Consider the following 20,506-nt stretch of genomic DNA (forward strand, 5'->3'; position numbering starts at 1 on the left):
TTCTAATGTTATTTATCTTGATTTTATTCTGTTTGTATTGCTAACCCTTTTTCACACAGGATTTTTGCCTGTACCTTCTGGCAGGGGGACTAGCCTTTTGGCAAAAATTGGGTGCATTTACATTTGTAAAATGTTTTATTAATGTACGCTGTCCCCCTTGAACAAATAAAGTAAACCTAAACCTAATGTCCCCATGGGCCGGACACGTCTTCTTTAACACTATGGCGTCCGTCCACGTATATATACGTGTTTCGAAAAAGAGCGTTGTGGACCAGAGCCACGAGTATATACGTGACGAGTTGTTATTGTTTTATTCCATATTTATAACGCTTCTTAGGTACCCGCTCCACTGCAGTATCATTATGTGGATTAAAAAAAAATATGCAAGTACAGTTCTGTGGGCGGATCATAGATCCTTGATTCCAAAAGAAGACCCTCCATCTTGGATCAGCTTGCCGAGCGTTTTTTTCAGCGTGGAATAATGGGATTTATGATTAGCCAATGTGCATATCGATCTACCAGAATCCGATGACTGGTGAGGAAATGCTGCCGGCGATCACATGGCCTGACGGTAGGACACTATTCCCCCAAATTACAGCTGGATTGGACATTGTTTTATAACGTAACGTGATCGAGCAATGAAAATGCTATATTGAACGCACACTGTATTGCTAATCAATAATAGTAATCTGCGTTCCCCGCCGCCCCCATTTCATCCATAGATGCTCTGTAATAGTCCGGATGCTACGCAGTTTGTTTTATTTCATTCGTATATATACAGCAGAAATGGCGTTTGATATAACGCGCCAACGTTTAGCCTCTTTTGCAGCCTCCTGCAGAAAAGCCTAGACTAAAAGCGCGATATACCTTATATTCACGACGCTATAAAATTACAACCAACCGATGGATTTTTATTTTCTTTAAGCCATTATGAAGGCACGGTTTATGCACTCAAGTGACAAAGAGAATGGACAGATAGCAATACTATAAATGATATATAAAGCTCTTAGAAAGTACATCGGTTTGTTTACAATCCGCTGTCCTCTGAGGTCTAAATCGCCGCGCCCCGCCGGTCGTCATAGTGTTAAACAAGTCAAGAAGAAACATCACAATAAATCAAGAACAAACCAAAAACACCACAAAGTCCAAACAATTTTAAATAAATGAATGCAACACTCCCAGACATACCCCACGCGAAGGGAAGGAAAAACTCACTAAAACCTAACAATAGGAAAACATGCACCACAGGCAATGTGGAGGAGAGAAACCTTAGAAGGGCCATTCAAGGGGGGATCTCCCTTCTTAGATGTCGGTGATAGTAGTGTTGCAGTAAAACGGGCGACCTAACGTCTTCCGGCCCCACGCCTGCCGCAGCGAGCTCTGCTCGCTCTTGTGTCGTCTTAAATACTTCGAAGCTTCGTTCCATGGGCACGGGATTCGAACGGGAAAATAAAATTAGATTTCTTCAACAACAAAAAATAATTTTCTTTTTTAATTTTGTTTGCAAAATCTTGCGTTTTTATAAAGCCTCAAATGATGGCTTACACTGAAACAATATTTCATAAAAGCAAAGTGTTTAGTTTGTCTACGATTTTAAAAAGGTTTAAACTTTACAGCACTGACAATTCTCTATAGTATTTAGTTTTACCGGCGGTGTTTGATAAGACACCCAGTCCCGACCCATATACACATGTCTTAATAAAACGTGCTTAATTAAGTCTAATTCTGCCTTTGTCTCTATTAACTACATATAAATATGTATGTAATTGTTTGCTTTATAGACGAAGGTTGCAACATAATTATGTAATGTAATGTCGCTGGCAGTGTAACGGAGAGCAGCCGCCCAGGCAGCGCAGCTCCCGACTCATTATTCATTTGATTAATTAATCCAATCCACTTTATTTATAGAGCACATTTAAAAACAACAAAGTTGACCAAAGTGCTGTACAAGTCCCACAACATAAGATACAAAAAAATTTAAAAGTTCAATTATTGTCGAAGCTTGGAATTAAAATCGAATCTTGGGCCCAGAAGCTTCGACGGCCAAAAAAAGCTTTGAAGGTCAAGCTAACTTCCTGTTGGATCTCAAAGCGCTTGCATCTATTGAATCTTGTTTACTCTCAGCTGATGAATTAGACTATTTTCAATCTCGCCTACTCTTTTAAGGGTTCATTGGATCAATGGTATTAATTAACCACATATGCATCGGGGGCAAAAATGGGGCTAGTATTGCACAACACGCCTGACGATTGCATACCCAAAGTAATTAGCTATTCATTATACTTCATACTTATTATAGCACATGCATAGCAGAGTCTGGTCTCTTTTGAAAGGAAATATTCTGACCTTTCTTCAACAACAAAGAAGAATCACACTGAGTGCTAATGAAATAGAGTTAAAGAGGCTTGGAACACACTGAAGTAAACATTTTGTGTTTCATGTAGGGCTGGGCGATATGTTTTTTTTTTTTTTTTTTAACAACAGATGTATGTTTATTTTGCAGCAATTCTTTGTCATTGCCGCCATCTTTAGTGTTACAGCCCCTCACACTCCAGTTCTCAGGCTGCAGCTGGTTTAAAAGCGAAAGTAAACCGGCTTCTCTGCTGGCTGTGGCTCCAGGGGAGTTGAACAGTTCTGGCTCTGCTAGTTTATTTTCGATCTTTTGGCGCTTTTTTGGTGGACAAACCACCGCACATGTGCACTGTGACTCGTGACTGGAGTCTAGCTCTGCTAGCACACATAGCCTACTGTGTACAGACGGTTTCAAAATGTATTTTAAATTAGAAAGCAAACAAAATAAATGGACAAGAGAAAAATAAATCTCAATTTGGTCAGTATTGTCATTTGGACAAGCAAAGCCATTACTTTAAGTTGCAGGCAAGAAAGACAAGTCTGTCCACCACCTCTGGTTTTAAAACTGCCCTGTTGCAGGTCAAAAAAAAAAAAAACGATTTTTCGATATTTTTTTTATTTCGATATTCGATATCGATTATTAAAATATATCGCGATATTTATCGTTATCGTTATATCGCCCAGCCCTACTCTCATGTCTGTTTACTTGTTGCCAGATGCCTGTTTTTGAGTCCCAGCTGAGAGGTAGGAGCTGGAAAACATAACGGTTCCATAGCCTGAAGTGGTATCTACAGTACAGGTCCAAAGTTTAAAACGATCCCACAGGAGATTAGTGTTTTACAAAGGTCTTTGTAACGTGTGTACCGGCGTTAATTCGGGAACACTATCCAAAATGGCCGTCCGCTTCCATTGATTCCGAGGCACTAGTCAAAACAAAGGACTTCCCTGACTTCTTCTGTCCCTTTCTAGTTGCGATCAGCCCCCGCATGGGACGGCGTCTATATTTTCTACAACGGAGTTCGGCGATTTGCGAATCTGATTGGCCACTGACGTTTCTGGTCATGTGACATGTGCGCCCAATAGCGTGACGAGCTGTGTCTTTGCCCATTTCCGCGTCGGAACAGCCTGCAAAGCACCTGGTGTTCTATCGCCACGCTCTAAGACAAACTCTAACCTTAACCGACTTCGAACGAGCGCCTAAGCCTAACCAGTGTAGAAACTTGCGGTCCCACGATTGGGCGTACATGTCACATGACCAGAAATGACACTGGCCAATCGGATTTGCAAATCGCCGAACTCCGTTGTAGAAAAATAACAGGCGCATGGGACGGCGTTGGCTCCAGGATTTCAGAAAATAATTTTTTCGACATCAGCAGTGACTGGTCCGTTCAGAATCGTTCACAACCGGACGTGGTGGTCACCGGTCCGAGCGGCTTGTCAAATGATGGCTCGTCGGATGTTTCGTCTTGTAACTCGAGACTGGAAGCACGCAATGGGTTCGAGTGGGGTGACGATGGGGAAAAAGGCGACAAATGAAACTTTCCAACAATGTATTGGTTGATCGGCGGAAAACGCAGCCCGGAGCCGACGGGCAAAGTGCCGCGACGTGCGCACGAGTGGTTAAAGAGGTTTGATGTGGTTTAGGCGTCCCCCCCGGTGGACCTCGCGGTGCGATGATGTGGGACGGCGTCTGGTTCAGTTAGAGCAGGGGTCGGGAACCTTTTTGACTGGGAGAGCCATAAAAGCCAAATATTTCTAAATATATTTCATTGAGTATTTCATATAGTATTTTTAACGTATAATAAATTAAATATGTCTTACTTTTAATGCGACTTCTGGTGCTGCATGGTTTTGCTGATGGCCTTGTAATCTGGTTCATACGTGGTGAGGTTGTGCTTCATGCAGGCGTTGAGGCTTCCATCAGTTAGACGTGAGCGTAGGTTGGTCTTAATGTTCCTCATATGCGAGAATGACTGCCCACATGCATATGTAGAGCCAAACATGGTCAATACGGCAATACTCACGCTGCATTGTGTGGTATGTCACAGGAAGCTCGTTCCAAGTTTTAAGAATCAGCTGGTCTTCAGGTTGAAGATTTTTTATTTCTGTCCACTTGTGTTCCCTCGCCAGCTCTGCTCGCTATATCTTCAGCTACAGATACTATTAGCTGTATCTTCAAAACTAATTTCTGTTTACTTTAAAATGACACAGTATTATTAAGAAATATCACAAGTATAAAAAAAAAATAAAAAATCTTTATTTTTTTTTTACTCAAATGTCTGGGAGCCATATGCTGTCACCAGAAGAGCCATATATGGCTCGCGAGCCATAGGTTCCCGACCCCTGAGTTAGAGGGATCGTTCTGATTTTGAGATGGTGAACAAACCGCTCAGCCCCACGAGCTGGTCCCCCAAGAGGAGGCGGGGCGTACTGCACCACTGCCACCGTGTCTGATGTAGGACCGTACTGTTCCTCTGCCCTCTGACTGTTCCTCTCTGACTGTTCCTCTCTGACTGTTCCTCTCTGACTGTTCCTCTCTGACTGTTCTGTTCCTCTGTGACTGTTCCTCTGTGACTGTTCCTCTGTGACTGTTCCTCTCTGACTGTTCCTCTCTGACTGTTCCTCTCTGACTGTTCCTCTCTGACTGTTCTGTTCCTCTGTGACTGTTCCTCTGTGACTGTTCCTCTCTGACTGTTCCTCTCTGACTGTTCCTCTCTGACTGTTCTGTTCCTCTGTGACTGTTCCTCTGTGACTGTTCCTCTCTGACTGTTCCTCTCCTCTCTGACTGTTCCTCTCTGACTGTTCTGTTCCTCTGTGACTGTTCCTCTGTGACTGTTCCTCTCTGACTGTTCCTCTCTGACTGTTCCTCTGTGACTGTTCCTCTCTGACTGTTCCTCTCTGACTGTTCCTCTGCTCTGACTGTTCCCCTCTGACTGTTCCTCTCTGACTGTTCCTCTGACTGTTCCTCTGACTGTTCCTCTCTGACTGTTCCTCTCCTCTCTGACTGTTCCTCTCTGACTGTTCTGTTCCTCTGTGACTGTTCCTCTGTGACTGTTCCTCTCTGACTGTTCCTCTCTGACTGTTCCTCTCTGACTGTTCCTCTGTGACTGTTCCTCTCTGACTTTTCCTCTCTGACTGTTCCTCTCTGACTGTTCCTCTGTTACTGTTCCCCTCTGACTGTTCCTCTCTGACTGTTCCTCTCTGACTGTTCCTCTGACTGTTCCTCTCTGACTGTTCCTCTCTGACTGTTCCTCTCTGACTGTTCCCCTCTGACTGTTCCTCTGACTGTTCCTCTGACTGTTCCTCTCTGACTGTTCCTCTCCTCTCTGACTGTTCCTCTCTGACTGTTCCTCTCTGACTGTTCCTCTCTGACTGTTCCTCTGACTGTTCCCCTCTGACTGTTCCCCTCTGACTGTTCCTCTGACTGTTCCTCTCTGACTGTTCCTCTCTGACTGTTCCCCTCTGACTGTTCCTCTCTGACTGTTCCCCTCTGACTGTTCCTCTCTGACTGTTCCTCTCTGACTGTTCCTCTCTGACTGTTCCCCTCTGACTGTTCCTCTGACTGTTCCTCTCTGACTGTTCCTCTCCTCTCTGACTGTTCCTCTCTGACTGTTCCTCTCTGACTGTTCCTCTCTGACTGTTCCTCTGACTGTTCCCCTCTGACTGTTCCCCTCTGACTGTTCCTCTGACTGTTCCCCTCTGACTGTTCCTCTCTGACTGTTCCTATCTGACTGTTCCTCTCTGACTGTTCCTCTCTGACTGTTCCTCTCTGACTGTTCCCCTCTGACTGTTCCTCTCTGACTGTTCCTCTGACTGTTCCTCTCTGACTGTTCCTCTCTGACTGTTCCTCTCTGACTGTTCCTCTCTGACTGTTCCTCTGACTGTTCCTCTGACTGTTCCTCTGCTCTGACTGTTCCTCTCTGACTGTTCCTCTCTGACTGTTCCCCTCTGACTGTTCCTCTCTGACTGTTCCTCTGACTGTTCCTCTCTGACTGTTCCTCTCTGACTGTTCCTCTCTGACTGTTCATCTCCTCTCTGACTGTTCCTCTCTGACTGTTCCTCTCTGACTGTTCCTCTCTGACTGTTCCTCTGACTGTTCCCCTCTGACTGTTCCCCTCTGACTGTTCCTCTGACTGTTCCTCTCTGACTGTTCCTCTCTGACTGTTCCTCTCTGACTGTTCCTCTCTGACTGTTCCCCTCTGACTGTTCCTCTGACTGTTCCTCTGACTGTTCCTCTCTGACTGTTCCTCTGTGACTGTTCCCCTCTGACTTCCTCTGTGACTGTTCCTCTCTGACTGTTCCTCTCTGACTGTTCCCCTCTGACTGTTCCTCTCTGACTGTTCCTCTCTGACTGTTCCTCTCTGACTGTTCCTCTGACTGTTCCTCTCCTCTCTGACTGTTCCTCTCTGACTGTTCCTCTCTGACTGTTCCTCTCTGACTGTTCCCCTCTGACTGTTCCTCTCTGACTGTTCCTCTCCCCTCTGACTGTTCCTCTCTGACTGTTCCTCTCTGACTGTTCCTCTGACTGTTCCTCTCCTCTCTGACTGTTCCTCTCTGACTGTTCCTCTCTGACTGTTCCCCTCTGACTGTTCCTCTCTGACTGTTCCTCTGACTGTTCCTCTGTGACTGTTCCTCTGTGACTGTTCCTCTCTGACTGTTCCTCTCCTCTCTGACTGTTCCTCTGTGACTGTTCCTCTGTGACTGTTCCCCTCTGACTGTTCCTCTGTGACTGTTCCTCTCTGACTGTTCCTCTCTGACTGTTCCTCTCTGACTGTTCCTCTCTGACTGTTCCTCTCCCCTCTGACTGTTCCTCTCTGACTGTTCCTCTCTGACTGTTCCTCTCTGACTGTTCCTCTGACTGTTCCTCTCCTCTCTGACTGTTCCTCTCTGACTGTTCCTCTCTGACTGTTCCTCTCTGACTGTTCCTCTCTGACTGTTCCTCTCTGACTGTTCCCCTCTGACTGTTCCTCTCTGACTGTTCCTCTGTGACTGTTCCTCTGTGACTGTTCCTCTCTGACTGTTCCTCTCTGACTGTTCCTCTCTGAGTGTTCCTCTCTGACTGTTCCTCTCTGACTGTTCCTCTGCTCTGACTGTTCCTCTCTGACTGTTCCTCTCTGACTGTTCCTCTCCTCTTTGACTGTTCCTCTCTGACTGTTCCCCTCTGACTGTTCCCCTCTGACTGTTCCTCTGACTGTTCCTCTCTGACTGTTCCTCTGACTGTTCCTCTCTGACTGTTCCTCTCTGACTGTTCCCCTCTGACTGTTCCTCTGACTGTTCCTCTCTGACTGTTCCTCTCTGACTGTTCCCCTCTGACTGTTCCTCTGACTGTTCCTCTCTGACTGTTCCCCTCTGACTGTTCCTCTGACTGTTCCTCTGACTGTTCCTCTCTGACTGTTCCTCTCTGACTGTTCCCCTCTGACTGTTCCTCTGACTGTTCCTCTCTGACTGTTCCTCTGCTCTGACTGTTCCCCTCTGACTGTTCCTCTCTGACTGTTCCCCTCTGACTGTTCCCCTCTGACTGTTCCCCTCTGACTGTTCCTCTGACTGTTCCTCTCTGACTGTTCCTCTGCTCTGACTGTTCCCCTCTGACTGTTCCTCTCTGACTGTTCCTCTCTGACTGTTCCCCTCTGACTGTTCCTCTCTGACTGTTCCCCTCTGACTGTTCCTCTCTGACTGTTCCTCTCTGACTGTTCCTCTCCTCTCTGACTGTTCCTCTCTGACTGTTCCTCTCTGACTGTTCCTCTCCTCTCTGACTGTTCCTCTCTGACTGTTCCTCTCTGACTGTTCCTCTCCTCTCTGACTGTTCCTCTCTGACTGTTCCTCTCTGACTGTTCCTCTCTGACTGTTCCTCTCTGACTGTTCCTCTCTGACTGTTCCTCTCTGACTGTTCCCCTCTGACTGTTCCTCTGCTCTGACTGTTCCTCTCTGACTGTTCCTCTCTGACTGTTCCTCTCTGACTGTTCCTCTCTGACTGTTCCCCTCTGACTGTTCCTCTGACTGTTCCTCTGACTGTTCCTCTCTGACTGTTCCTCTCTGACTGTTCCTCTGCTCTGACTGTTCCTCTCTGACTGTTCCTCTCTGACTGTTCCCCTCTGACTGTTCCCCTCTGACTGTTCCCCTCTGACTGTTCCTCTCTGACTGTTCCTCTCTGACTGTTCCTCTCCCCTCTGACTGTTCCTCTCTGACTGTTCCCCTCTGACTGTTCCCCTCTGACTGTTCCTCTCTGACTGTTCCTCTCTGACTGTTCCTCTCTGACTGTTCCTCTCTGACGGTTCCTCTCCCCTCTGACTGTTCCTCTCTGACTGTTCCTCTCTGACTGTTCCTCTCTGACTGTTCCTCTGACTGTTCCTCTCTGACTGTTCCTCTCCCCTCTGACTGTTCCTCTCTGACTGTTCCCCTCTGACTGTTCCTCTCTGACTGTTCCTCTCTGACTGTTCCTCTCCCCTCTGACTGTTCCTCTCTGACTGTTCCTCTGACTGTTCCTCTCTGACTGTTCCCCTCTGACTGTTCCTCTCTGACTGTTCCTCTCTGACTGTTCCCCTCTGACTGTTCCTCTCGGACTGTTCCTCTGACTGTTCCTCTCTGACTGTTCATCTGTGACTGTTCCTCTCTGACTGTTCCTCTCCTCTCTGACTGTTCCTCTCTGACTGTTCCTCTCTGACTGTTCCTCTCTGACTGTTCCTCTGTGACTGTTCCTCTCTGACTGTTCCCCTCTGACTGTTCCTCTCTGACTGTTCCTCTCTGACTGTTCCTCTCTGACTGTTCCTCTCTGACTGTTCCTCTGCTCTGACTGTTCCCCTCTGACTGTTCCTCTCTGACTGTTCCTCTCCTCTCTGACTGTTCCACTCTGACTGTTCCCCTCTGACTGTTCCCCTCTGACTGTTCCTCTCTGACTGTTCCTCTCTGACTGTTCCTCTCCTCTCTGACTGTTCCTCTCTGACTGTTCCTCTCTGACTGTTCCTCTGACTGTTCCCCTCTGACTGTTCCTCTCTGACTGTTCCTCTCCTCTCTGACTGTTCCTCTCTGACCGTTCCTCTCCTCTGACTGTTCCTCTCTGATTGTTCCTCTCTGACTGTTCCTCTCTGACTGTTCCTCTCTGACTGTTCCTCTGTGACTGTTCCTCTGCTCTGACTGTTCCTCTCTGACTGTTCCTCTGTGACTGTTCCTCTGTGACTGTTCCTCTGCTCTGACTGTTCCTCTCTGACTGTTCCTCTGTGACTGTTCCTCTGTGACTGTTCCTCTGTGACTGTTCCTCTGTGACTGTTCCTCTCTGACTGTTCCCCTCTGACTGTTCCTCTCTGACTGTTCCTCTCTGACTGTTCCTCTCTGACTGTTCCTCTCTGACTGTTCCCCTCTGACTGTTCCTCTGACTGTTCCTCTCCGACTGTTCCTCTCCGACTGTTCCTCTCTGACTGTTCCCCTCTGACTGTTCCTCTCTGACTGTTCCTCTCTGACTGTTCCCCTCTGACTGTTCCTCTCTGACTGTTCCTCTCCTCTCTGACTGTTCCTCTCTGACTGTTCCTCTGACTGTTCCTCTCTGACTGTTCCTCTCCCCTCTGACTGTTCCTCTCTGATTGTTCCTCTCTGACTGTTCCTCTCCTCTCTGACTGTTCCTCTGTGACTGTTCCTCTGCTCTGACTGTTCCTCTCTGACTGTTCCTCTGCTCTGACTGTTCCTCTGTGACTGTTCCTCTGTGACTGTTCCTCTCTGACTGTTCCCCTCTGACTGTTCCTCTCTGACTGTTCCTCTCTGACTGTTCCTCTCCGACTGTTCCTCTCTGACTGGTCCTCTGTGACTGTTCCTCTGCTCTGACTGTTCCTCTCTGACTGTTCCTCTGTGACTGTTCCTCTGTGACTGTTCCTCTGAGACTGTTCCTCTGTGACTGTTCCTCTCTGACTGTTCCCCTCTGACTGTTCCTCTCTGACTGTTCCTCTCTGACTGTTCCTCTCTGACTGTTCCCCTCTGACTGTTCCCCTCTGACTGTTCCTCTGACTGTTCCCCTCTGACTGTTCCTCTCTGATTGTTCCTCTCTGACTGTTCCTCTCCTCTCTGACTGTTCCTCTGTGACTGTTCCTCTGCTCTGACTGTTCCTCTCTGACTGTTCCTCTGCTCTGACTGTTCCTCTGTGACTGTTCCTCTGTGACTGTTCCTCTCTGACTGTTCCCCTCTGACTGTTCCTCTATGACTGTTCCTCTCCGACTGTTCCTCTCTGACTGTTCCTCTGTGACTGTTCCTCTCCGACTGTTCCTCTCTGACTGTTCCCCTCTGACTGTTCCTCTCTGACTGTTCCCCTCTGACTGTTCCTCTGTGACTGTTCCTCTGTGACTGTTGTTCCTCTCTGACTGTTCCCCTCTGACTTTTCCTATCTGACTGTTCCTCTCTGACTGTTCCTCTCTGACTGTTCCCCTCTGACTGTTCCTCTGTGACTGTTCCTCTCCGACTGTTCTTCTCTGACTGTTCCCCTCTGACTGTTCCTCTCTGACTGTTCCCCTCTGACTGTTCCCCTCTGACTGTTCCCCTCTGACTGTTCCTCTCTGACTGTTCCTCTCTGACTGTTCCTCTCTCTGTAGAAGTCCTACACAGACGCGGGCGTTTCCTTCCTGACCGACGAGTCCGACACCGTCCTGGCCTACGAGAACAAGGGGAAGAGCACGGAGCAGGAGCAGCAGGGGCGCAGTGGGGGTCGCGACCCCCTGATGTCGGCCCTCGACACCCTGGACCGCGTGCAGCAGCTGGAGATCATTCATGGTACGATGATGTTTCAAGTTCTGTTTTACATAAGAAGGTACATTTTTATTTGATTTTATTCACTTTATTGTCATTAACACTTTGAGTGCCAGCAGGGGGCGCCAGAAATAGGGCTTGAGTGCCAGCGCTGTAGTCAATGGGAGGGCGTCGATCACATTTGCGAACGCATAAACTATATCTTAAATTATGGCTTTGTGTCTAATACGCCCGTCGCTTATCAATGACTTGTTTGCGGTCAACATTGTCGAAACTGATTGTTTTTGAATCGGTTAATTTCCGTTTTATACAATTTAGAAAAACGCTATTTTTTTTTAAACTTCCAGGAAAAATAAAAATTCTGCAGGAATCGCGCTTTACTGGAATACACAAAACACATTTTTCGGCCTATTTATGGATCGTTTTCAAATAAACGCTAGATTATCGATAGTATATGTGAAAAATCGATTTTCTTATTTCCTGATCAGCCACATACACTCATAGGGGATACGCTGAGATATAGGTGAAAAAAACTCTGATTATCCCAAGACTGGTAAAATAGATTCCTTACCTCAGATCAGATGTTTTCCAAAAAGATTATTCCAATTCCTGATCACCATTCCAAATATCGATCGCGTTTATTGCTCCACCGCTGGGTACTGGAAACACATATTCCACGCTGTTCTGAGGGTCGGCAATGAGTGGGATCGTCTCCGGTTACTTGCCTGACAAGTAAAATGTGGATTCCGGACAAATTTTTTCTCATCCATTTCATTCTTTGCAATCCAATGGGTGCAATACCATCCGGAGAGACGATAGGGGGCAGTATTTTCCCTGTTCGAGCTCAGACAGATCCCCACTGGTAACATGAGGCTAGATTGATGAAAAATGAATGGAAATCGATAATAAAAAAAATAACGATTAAATAACGAGATTTCTCAAAAGAAGAAGAACGCATGGCATGAACTAACGAGATTTCTCGTGGCTGGCATTCAAAGTGTTAAACAGTACAAGACAGTGCAACGAGATTGTGTACGTCCAACCAGGATGTGACAATCAACAGTCAGTTGCAATATAAAACACATATAAATGAAACTGTACAGTAAAGTGCAATGGTTAGCACAATGTGCGATGGCGAGAATAAAAAATATAATTAAAATAAAGTCTACATAAGCTATGGGCTATATACACAGGTATACAGTGAGGTGCAGTATAAGGTAAGGTATAATATAAAATATAATAAGGTACAGGTACATGACAGTGAAATGCTTGGTTCTGTATGAGCCTCCTGAGATGGTGCTTCATACAGTAAAAAAAAGTTAAAAGAATAAAGGCCAAACACTATACAAAATATACAAAACTAAAGTACAAAATCCAAACAAAATGCAAAAACTTGGTAGAAAAGTAGTGCAAAAATTTTTGTAATAAATGGATACAATTTGTTAAGTGTCTAAAATTAATATTCAAGGTGAGTCATGGTGTCTCTACTCTAACAACCCTGCTGTCAGAAGGTCTCGGAACACCTTGTGTACATTTGTTACACACAAGACCTATTGCATTGACTCCTCGGGTTAATAACCGCTGTCATGTTGAGACCAATGTTTCCAGGTCAGTTTGCCGCCTGAACGCTGAGGTTAGAGAGGAGGTGCTGAACGCTGGGGCTAGAGGGGAGGTGCTGAACGCTGGGGTTAGAGAGGAGGTGCTGAACGCTGGGGTTAGAGGGGAGGTGCTGAACGCTGGGGTTAGAGAGGAGGTGCTGAACGCTGGGGTTAGAGAGGAGGTGCTGAGCGCTGGGGTTAGAGAGGAGGTGCTGAACGCTGGGGTTAGAGGGGAGGTGCTGAACGCTGGGGTTAGAGAGGAGGTGCTGAACGCTGAGGTTAGAGAGGAGGTGCTGAACGCTGGGGCTAGAGGGGAGGTGCTGAACGCTGGGGCTAGAGGGGAGGTGCTGAACGCTGGGGTTAGAGAGGAGGTGCTGAACGCTGGGGTTAGAGAGGAGGTGCTGGACGCTGGGGTTAGAGAGGAGGTGCTGAACGCTGGGGCTAGAGGGGAGGTGCTGAACGCTGGGGTTAGAGAGGAGGTGCTGAACGCTGGGGTTAGAGAGGAGGTGCTGAACGCTGGGGTTAGAGAGGAGGTGCTGAACGCTGGGGTTAGAGAGGAGGTGCTGAACGCTGGGGTTAGAGAGGAGGTGCTGAACGCTGGGGTTAGAGGGGAGGTGCTGAACGCTGGGGTTAGAGGGGAGGTGCTGAACGCTGGGGTTAGAGAGGAGGTCCTGAACGCTGGGGTTAGAGGGGAGGTGCTGAACGCTAAGGTTAGAGAGGAGGTGCTGAACGCTGGGGTTAGAGAGGAGGTGCTGAACGCTGGGGTTAGAGAGGAGGTCCTGAACGCTGGGGTTAGAGAGGAGGTGCTGAACGCTGGGGTTAGAGGGGAGGTGCTGAACGCTGGGGTTAGAGAGGAGGTGCTGAACGCTGGGGTTAGAGGGGAGGTGCTGAACGCTGGGGTTAGAGAGGAGGTCCTGAACGCTGGGGTTAGAGAGGAGGTGCTGAACGCTGGGGTTAGAGGGGAGGTGCTGAACGCTGGGGTTAGAGAGGAGGTGCTGAACGCTGGGGTTAGAGAGGAGGTGCTGAACGCTGGGGTTAGAGGGGAGGTGCTGAACGCTGGGGTTAGAGGGGAGGTGCTGAACGCTGGGGTTAGAGAGGAGGTGCTGAACGCTGGGGTTAGAGAGGAGGTGCTGAACGCTGGGGTTAGAGGGGAGGTGCTGAACGCTGGGGTTAGAGGGGAGGTGCTGAACGCTGGGGTTAGAGAGGAGGTGCTGAACGCTGGGGTTAGAGGGGAGGTGCTGAACGCTGGGGTTAGAGGGGAGGTGCTGAACGCTGGGGTTAGAGGGGAGGTGCTGAACGCTGGGGTTAGAGAGGAGGTGCTGAACGCTGGGGTTAGAGGGGAGGTGCTGAACGCTGGGGTTAGAGGGGAGGTGCTGAACGCTGGGGTTAGAGGGGAGGTGCTGAACGCTGGGGTTAGAGGGGAGGTGCTGAACGCTGGGGTTAGAGAGGAGGTGCTGAACGCTGGGGTTAGAGGGGAGGTGCTGAACGCTGGGGTTAGAGGGGAGGTGCTGAACGCTGGGGTTAGAGGGGAGGTGCTGAACGCTGGGGTTAGAGGGGAGGTGCTGAACGCTGGGGTTAGAGGGGAGGTGCTGAACGCTGGGGTTAGAGGGGAGGTGCTGAACGCTGGGGTTAGAGGGGAGGTGCTGAACGCTGGGGTTAGAGGGGAGGTGCTGAACGCTGGGGTTAGAGGGGAGGTGCTGAACGCTGGGGTTAGAGAGGAGGTGCTGAACGCTGGGGTTAGAGGGGAGGTGCTGAACGCTGGGGTTAGAGGGGAGGTGCTGAACGCTGGGGTTAGAGGGGAGGTGCTGAACGCTGGGGTTAGAGAGGAGGTGCTGAACGCTGGGGTTAGAGGGGAGGTGCTGAACGCTGGGGTTAGAGGGGAGGTGCTGAACGCTGGGGTTAGAGGGGAGGTGCTGAACGCTGGGGTTAGAGGGGAGGTGCTGAACGCTGGGGTTAGAGAGGAGGTGCTGAACGCTGGGGTTAGAGGGGAGGTGCTGAACGCTGGGGTTAGAGGGGAGGTGCTGAACGCTGGGGTTAGAGGGGAGGTGCTGAACGCTGGGGTTAGAGGGGAGGTGCTGAACGCTGGGGTTAGAGGGGAGGTGCTGAACGCTGGGGTTAGAGGGGAGGTGCTGAACGCTGGGGTTAGAGGGGAGGTGCTGAACGCTGGGGTTAGAGGGGAGGTGCTGAATGCTGGGGTTAGAGGGGAGGTGCTGAACGCTGGGGTTAGAGAGGAGGTTCTGAACGCTGGGGTTAGAGGGGAGGTGCTGAACGCTGGGGTTAGAGAGGAGGTTCTGAACGCTGGGGTTAGAGGGGAGGTGCTGAACACTGGGGTTAGAGGGGAGGTGCTGAACGCTGGGGTTAGAGGGGAGGTGCTGAACGCTGGGGTTAGAGGGGAGGTGCTGAACGCTGGGGTTAGAGGGGAGGTGCTGAACGCTGGGGTTAGAGAGGAGGTGCTGAACGCTGGGGTTAGAGGGGAGGTGCTGAACGCTGGGGTTAGAGGGGAGGTGCTGAACGCTGGGGTTAGAGGGGAGGTGCTGAACGCTGGGGTTAGAGGGGAGGTGCTGAACGCTGGGGTTAGAGGGGAGGTGCTGAACGCTGGGGTTAGAGAGGAGGTGCTGAACGCTGGGGTTAGAGGGGAGGTGCTGAACGCTGGGGTTAGAGGGGAGGTGCTGAACGCTGGGGTTAGAGAGGAGGTGCTGAACGCTGGGGTTAGAGGGGAGGTGCTGAACGCTGGGGTTAGAGGGGAGGTGCTGAACGCTGGGGTTAGAGGGGAGGTGCTGAACGCTGGGGTTAGAGGGGATGCACCGATCCGATCTTGATATCGGCCCCGATCTGACTAAAATAGCTGGATCGGGTATCGGTAAAAAAAATATATATCGGATTATTATTATATATATTATTATAATATAATAAAATAATAAATAACAATTCAGTACATTTATATCTATGTGTTAATTTGTTACATTTTGTTTCACCAAGTTAGGAAAGTAATGTTTTAAGTCAAGCCTGATGTTGCCTTGCTGCACAAAAGTATCATCCCAGTCTCTTCCACAGAGCGAGGCACACAGTTTATTAATTGAACAATGGGTATTGGACCGGTACTCGGTATCGGACCGGTACCCAAAGCCCAGGTATCGGTATCGGGACTGAAAAAGTGGGATCGGTGCGTCCCCCAGCTGGAGAGGTGCTGAGCTGAGCCACAGGTTCATCTCTGCGAGGCGGCGAGATCATGATGAAAACCACGTTGTTATAAAAACGACCTCTCTCTTCTTGGCTCCTCCAGGATACAACGACATGAAGACGGAGCTCAAGGACTTCCTGCAGAGCTTCGCAGCGGAGGGGAAGGTTGGTGACGCACGTGATTAAAGACACAGACTCTCTAGGAGGAATCTCAACCGTTGGGTTCGTCCACCGTGGGTCTGGAGCACCAAGAGAGGACGGTAGGGCCGTCTTAAATACTTCCAAGCTTCGAAGCTTCGTTCGATGGGCATGGGATTCAAATATGAACATAAAATTCGATTATAAAAAATAGAAATAAATTATATATATCTTTTTTTTTAGCAAAATCAACTCTGCCTCTCTTTGTTAACTACAACAAGCAATGCTGTTTGTTATTTAAGATGAGGTCGGACTCGGCACTGACAGATTTGTGTTCATTGTGCTGTTCTTATAAAGCCTCAAATGACGGCTTACAATATTTCATGAAAGCAAAGTGTTTCGTTTGTCTAAGATTTAAAAAGGTTTAAACGTTACAGCACTGACCAAGTTGAACAAAGTGCTGTACAAGTCCCACAAAAGAAAAAAAGAAAAGAAAAGTAAAAAAAAAAACATATATATTATAATTAAATTTTTTTTATCTCGAAGCTTCGAATACAAATCTAATCTGGGCCCCCGAAGCTTTGAATTCCCCCAAAAAACAATCGAAGGTCAGCCCTACCGTCCGGTTCACTTGGATACTGTACAGCTCCTCGCTGTAGCCGAACGGCTTATTGGTGGAGCGCTTTTGTTTGTATAACTGGCCAAACTGTGGTGACTTGTTGTGCAGAGGCCACATTGACCATTTCCAATGTGCTATCAATCCTATCACATCCTGTCGCTACTAATGACTTCAGTTAGAGGAACACGCCAACATTACAGGGACATGCACTCACCGTCTGCTCCAGAGTCTTCATCATCATCAACCTTTATTTATCACCCTCACTTTCAATGTAGTCGAGACTTTACAGACATTTCAATGCACACATTTCTACAATATAACAATAATAAATATGAATAGCTATCTACATAGTACTCTCAGTCCAGAGTGCACCACAGCAATTAGTATACAAAATTAAAAAGAAAATGAACATGGGCATAAAATCAGCACACAAATTTACTAAATAAAAAATTGCATAAACTTCAGACATAAGAATAGGTATAAAAGACAATAAAAGTAGTGTAATGTAGATGTGCAGATTTAAGAATAGGCATAAAATAAGTACAATAGTATAGTGTTGCTTGAAGGCATGTGACCCCCGGAACAGTCAGTCCCCCGAACACCCCACACACCAGTCCCCCCCACGTCCCCCTCCAAGACACACCCCTCGGTAAAGCACGCCACGACCCAAGGAAAACACAAACAGCCCGCGCGCCACTCACACCGTCATGCACGGCGATGGGAATGCCAACCCCACGGTCGGGACAAGAAGATGGATACCTCCTCCCGCTGCGCTCAGTAGGAAGCTATTCGGCAGCAAGGTAGCCTCGCTTGTTGTTGGCCAGAAACACACCTTTAACACTTTGAGTGCCAGGGACGCGATTTGTCGTTGGTTCATGCCGCCAGTTGAGTGCCACCAACGACATATATAGCGTTTGTTTGTCGTATTTTTTTTTATTAGCGATTTGAATTCATATTTTTTATCAATCGAGCCTCACGCTAGTGTTGCAGACTCTCTCTGAGCTCAATTGGGAAAATACCGCCCCCTATCGTCTCTCCCTGTGTAACTGCACCCCATTGGTTTAGACTGATGGGGGGGGGGGGGGGGGTCCAGCCTCCTCATGTTACACTCCGGCGAGGCATCTGAAGAGATCCAAGTCTTTGCCGACCCTCAAAACAGCGTGGATTATGTATTTCCAGTACCCAACGCTGAATCAATCAACGCAATCGATATTTTGAATGGCGATCAGGAATTGGAATAATTATTTTTGGAGAACATCTGATATGAGGTAAGCAATTTATTTTACCAGTCTTGGGGTAATCGGATCTATTTTGACCTATATATCAACGTGTGCCCTATGTGTGTGTGTGTGTGTCTGTGTGCTGATCAGGAAATGAGAGAATATATTTTTCAGATCGCTTCTCTAGCGTGCATAAGTACACATATACTATCGATAATCTAGCGTTTATTTGAAAACGATTCATAAATACCGTAATTTTCGGACTATAAGCAGTGCCTTTTTTCCCATTTTTCGACCCTGCGGCTTATATAACGGTGCGGCTAATCTATGGATTTTTACAGCTAACAGCCACTAGGGGACCATCATCACCTGGCAGGCAGCCCTCCGCAGGTCCCAGGGAGCCACGCGCTCTTTCACACAGCGCATTATGTCTGTTATGGTAGCGTCTAGATCCCATAGCCCTGGTAGACGTTTTCCGTGGGAATCGCCACTTCTTGGCCTGGCAGCAAAGCTGTAACCCGTCTGAATTTTCACCTAACAAGTTGTTTTATAAACCTAAACCCCTTACCTCATCCCTAACCTTAACCACTCACACCGCCTAAGAACTGTGAAATAAAATGTACAAACGTTCCTTCCCGACTATGGTGTCTAGTCACTACCGTCTTTTTAATGCTCAACATATATTTGAATGTACATATGGTAATTAAACATTAAAACACCTGCGGCTTATAGTCCAGTGCGGCTTATATATGTACACATCATTCAATTTAGCTGCTGCGGCTTATAGTCAGGTGCGGCTTATAGTCCGAAGATTACGGTAGGCCGAAAAATGACAATGTTTTTTGTGTATGCCAGAATATTCCAGTAAAGGGCGATTATCACGGAATCTATATATTTACCTGAAAAACAAGGGCTTTTCAAAATGCTATAAAACGGAAATTAACCGATTAAAATAAATAAATAAAAAAATCCATCTCGACAATGCGTTTAGAGCGCTATCATTGAAGTGGGTGGTGGCATCCAACGATAAATAGTGCACGCCACGCTGGCAATCAAAGTGTTAAGCTAGGCTACTGGTTCCGTATCCACTTCCACTTATTGGTGCTAAGCTAGGCTAGGCTAGCTTGCAGCCGGATAGCTTTTCTACTGAACGCACAGTATGGATCTGCTCGTCTGCCTCTGGAGAAGACGCTGAGCACGTTCCCCACAATGTTGGCGTGTTGCTTCAACAGGGTTCACACAAGGTCCTTGGAAGTGCTTAAAGTGCTTGATTTTTGACAAAAAAGTCAAGGCCTGGAATTCCTTAAACAGCTAATATTTTTAACAAGGTGCTTAAAAAGTCCTTTGAATTCAAATCAACCATTCGCATTGAAAGTTTTGTTCATCCATGATTAAATTGTTCTGAATCAAGATTTTTTTTTTATCTAAAGTGTAACTAATTGTCGGAAATTGGTTTTAAGCTATTTTGGATCATATTTTTTTTTCTTAAAAAAAAACAGCATTTAAAAGTTAATTGTATCCTTTTAAATTCCCTTTTAAAATGACATAGTGCTTGGGAAAGTGCTTGATCTCCTTCTCTTCCCTGGCAGGTGGTAACTCCCGAAGACATCCGTCAGTTCTTCGAGCAGCAGCAGAGTCGGAAGAGGCGGCGGGCGAACGCGGGCCAGTACTACTGCAGCTGAACACGTGGACCGGACCCCACCTGCTCCGGACCGCAGCACGCCGTTCAAACACCCATCTTACAGTTCTGCTTCTTCTGACTCGGCCTCGTTTGGGTCCAAAGTTGTTCTAGGCCATTATCATCACGGTTCTGCTCCGACGCCGCGCTAAAGATCTTGGGTCAGACGTCACGTGAAAAAGAATAAACGTTAGCTCATGTATTGAACGTTCTGCAAGTTGAAGAATTAAACGCAAATGATTTATAGATCCCTGAGAAACATGTTTATTTCACTGGATATCTTCACGTATAATAAACCCTGTGTTCCGCTTCATGGTTCGATACACAAACGTACACATGTCATGAATCAAATTTATTTGTACAGCCTGAGATCACAGTGGGCTGTGCAAGTCTTCTTGTGCAAGTCGAGAAGAAACATCACAAAAGATCAAAAACCAACATAAAATCCATCAAAAAATTCGACACTCCCGGGCGGTCAGGTGGCGTAGCGGAGATTGCGCTCGTCACCAACGCAGGAGACGCTGGGTTCGAGCCCAGCTCTCCGCGTTGCCACCAGCTTGGCTGCTGCTCACACTAACACAATTGGCAGTGTTAGGGGGTGGGAAGCTGGCGGGTGGGAATCTGGCGTTGTGGACAGCGACGCCTACAGGTCAGGCCTCGGCGCTTGCTCAGCGGGGGCAGGACTTGGTGGAGATAGCGTGCCCTCCCACGCGTTACGCTTCACCAATGAGAGCCCTCGCTGCAGAGTGAAAAGACGTCACTGGCTGTCGGCGCACGTGTCGGAGGAAGCGTGCGGTCGACTCGGGACGCCCTTGTACCGACTCGTAGGAGAACATGCAAACAACAACCAGGTAGGGGAGGGGGGGGAATTGGCACAACGACTAATTGGGACGGGGAGAAAATCAGAAACGGAAGAAAAAAAATAATTCAACGCTCCCAGACTTTCCTGAATGAAGATGAGGAACGACTCACTAAAAACCTAGCGACAGGAAGAGAG

General features: G+C 47.9%; 1 protein-coding gene across 2 annotated transcripts in view; it reads left to right on the top strand.

Annotated features, from left to right (window-relative positions):
* The window catches only part of ubr7 (ubiquitin protein ligase E3 component n-recognin 7), a 44,369-nt gene extending 24,612 nt beyond the window's left edge, over positions 1–19,757 (top strand). For both annotated transcript variants that reach the window (XM_084314776.1, XM_084314777.1), the window contains exons 10-12: positions 10,923–11,100; positions 15,958–16,019; positions 19,421–19,757. In XM_084314776.1, coding sequence (XP_084170902.1) covers positions 10,923–11,100; positions 15,958–16,019; positions 19,421–19,513 — 333 coding nt within the window. In that variant the 3' untranslated portion in view covers positions 19,514–19,757. The remainder of the gene's footprint in view (positions 1–10,922; positions 11,101–15,957; positions 16,020–19,420) is intronic.
* Positions 19,758–20,506: the final 749 nt, after the last annotated feature.

The sequence above is a fragment of the Notolepis coatsorum genome (genome assembly GCF_963971535.1).
Source record: "Notolepis coatsorum genome assembly, chromosome: 5".
Classification (NCBI taxonomy): Eukaryota; Metazoa; Chordata; class Actinopteri; order Aulopiformes; family Paralepididae; genus Notolepis; species Notolepis coatsorum.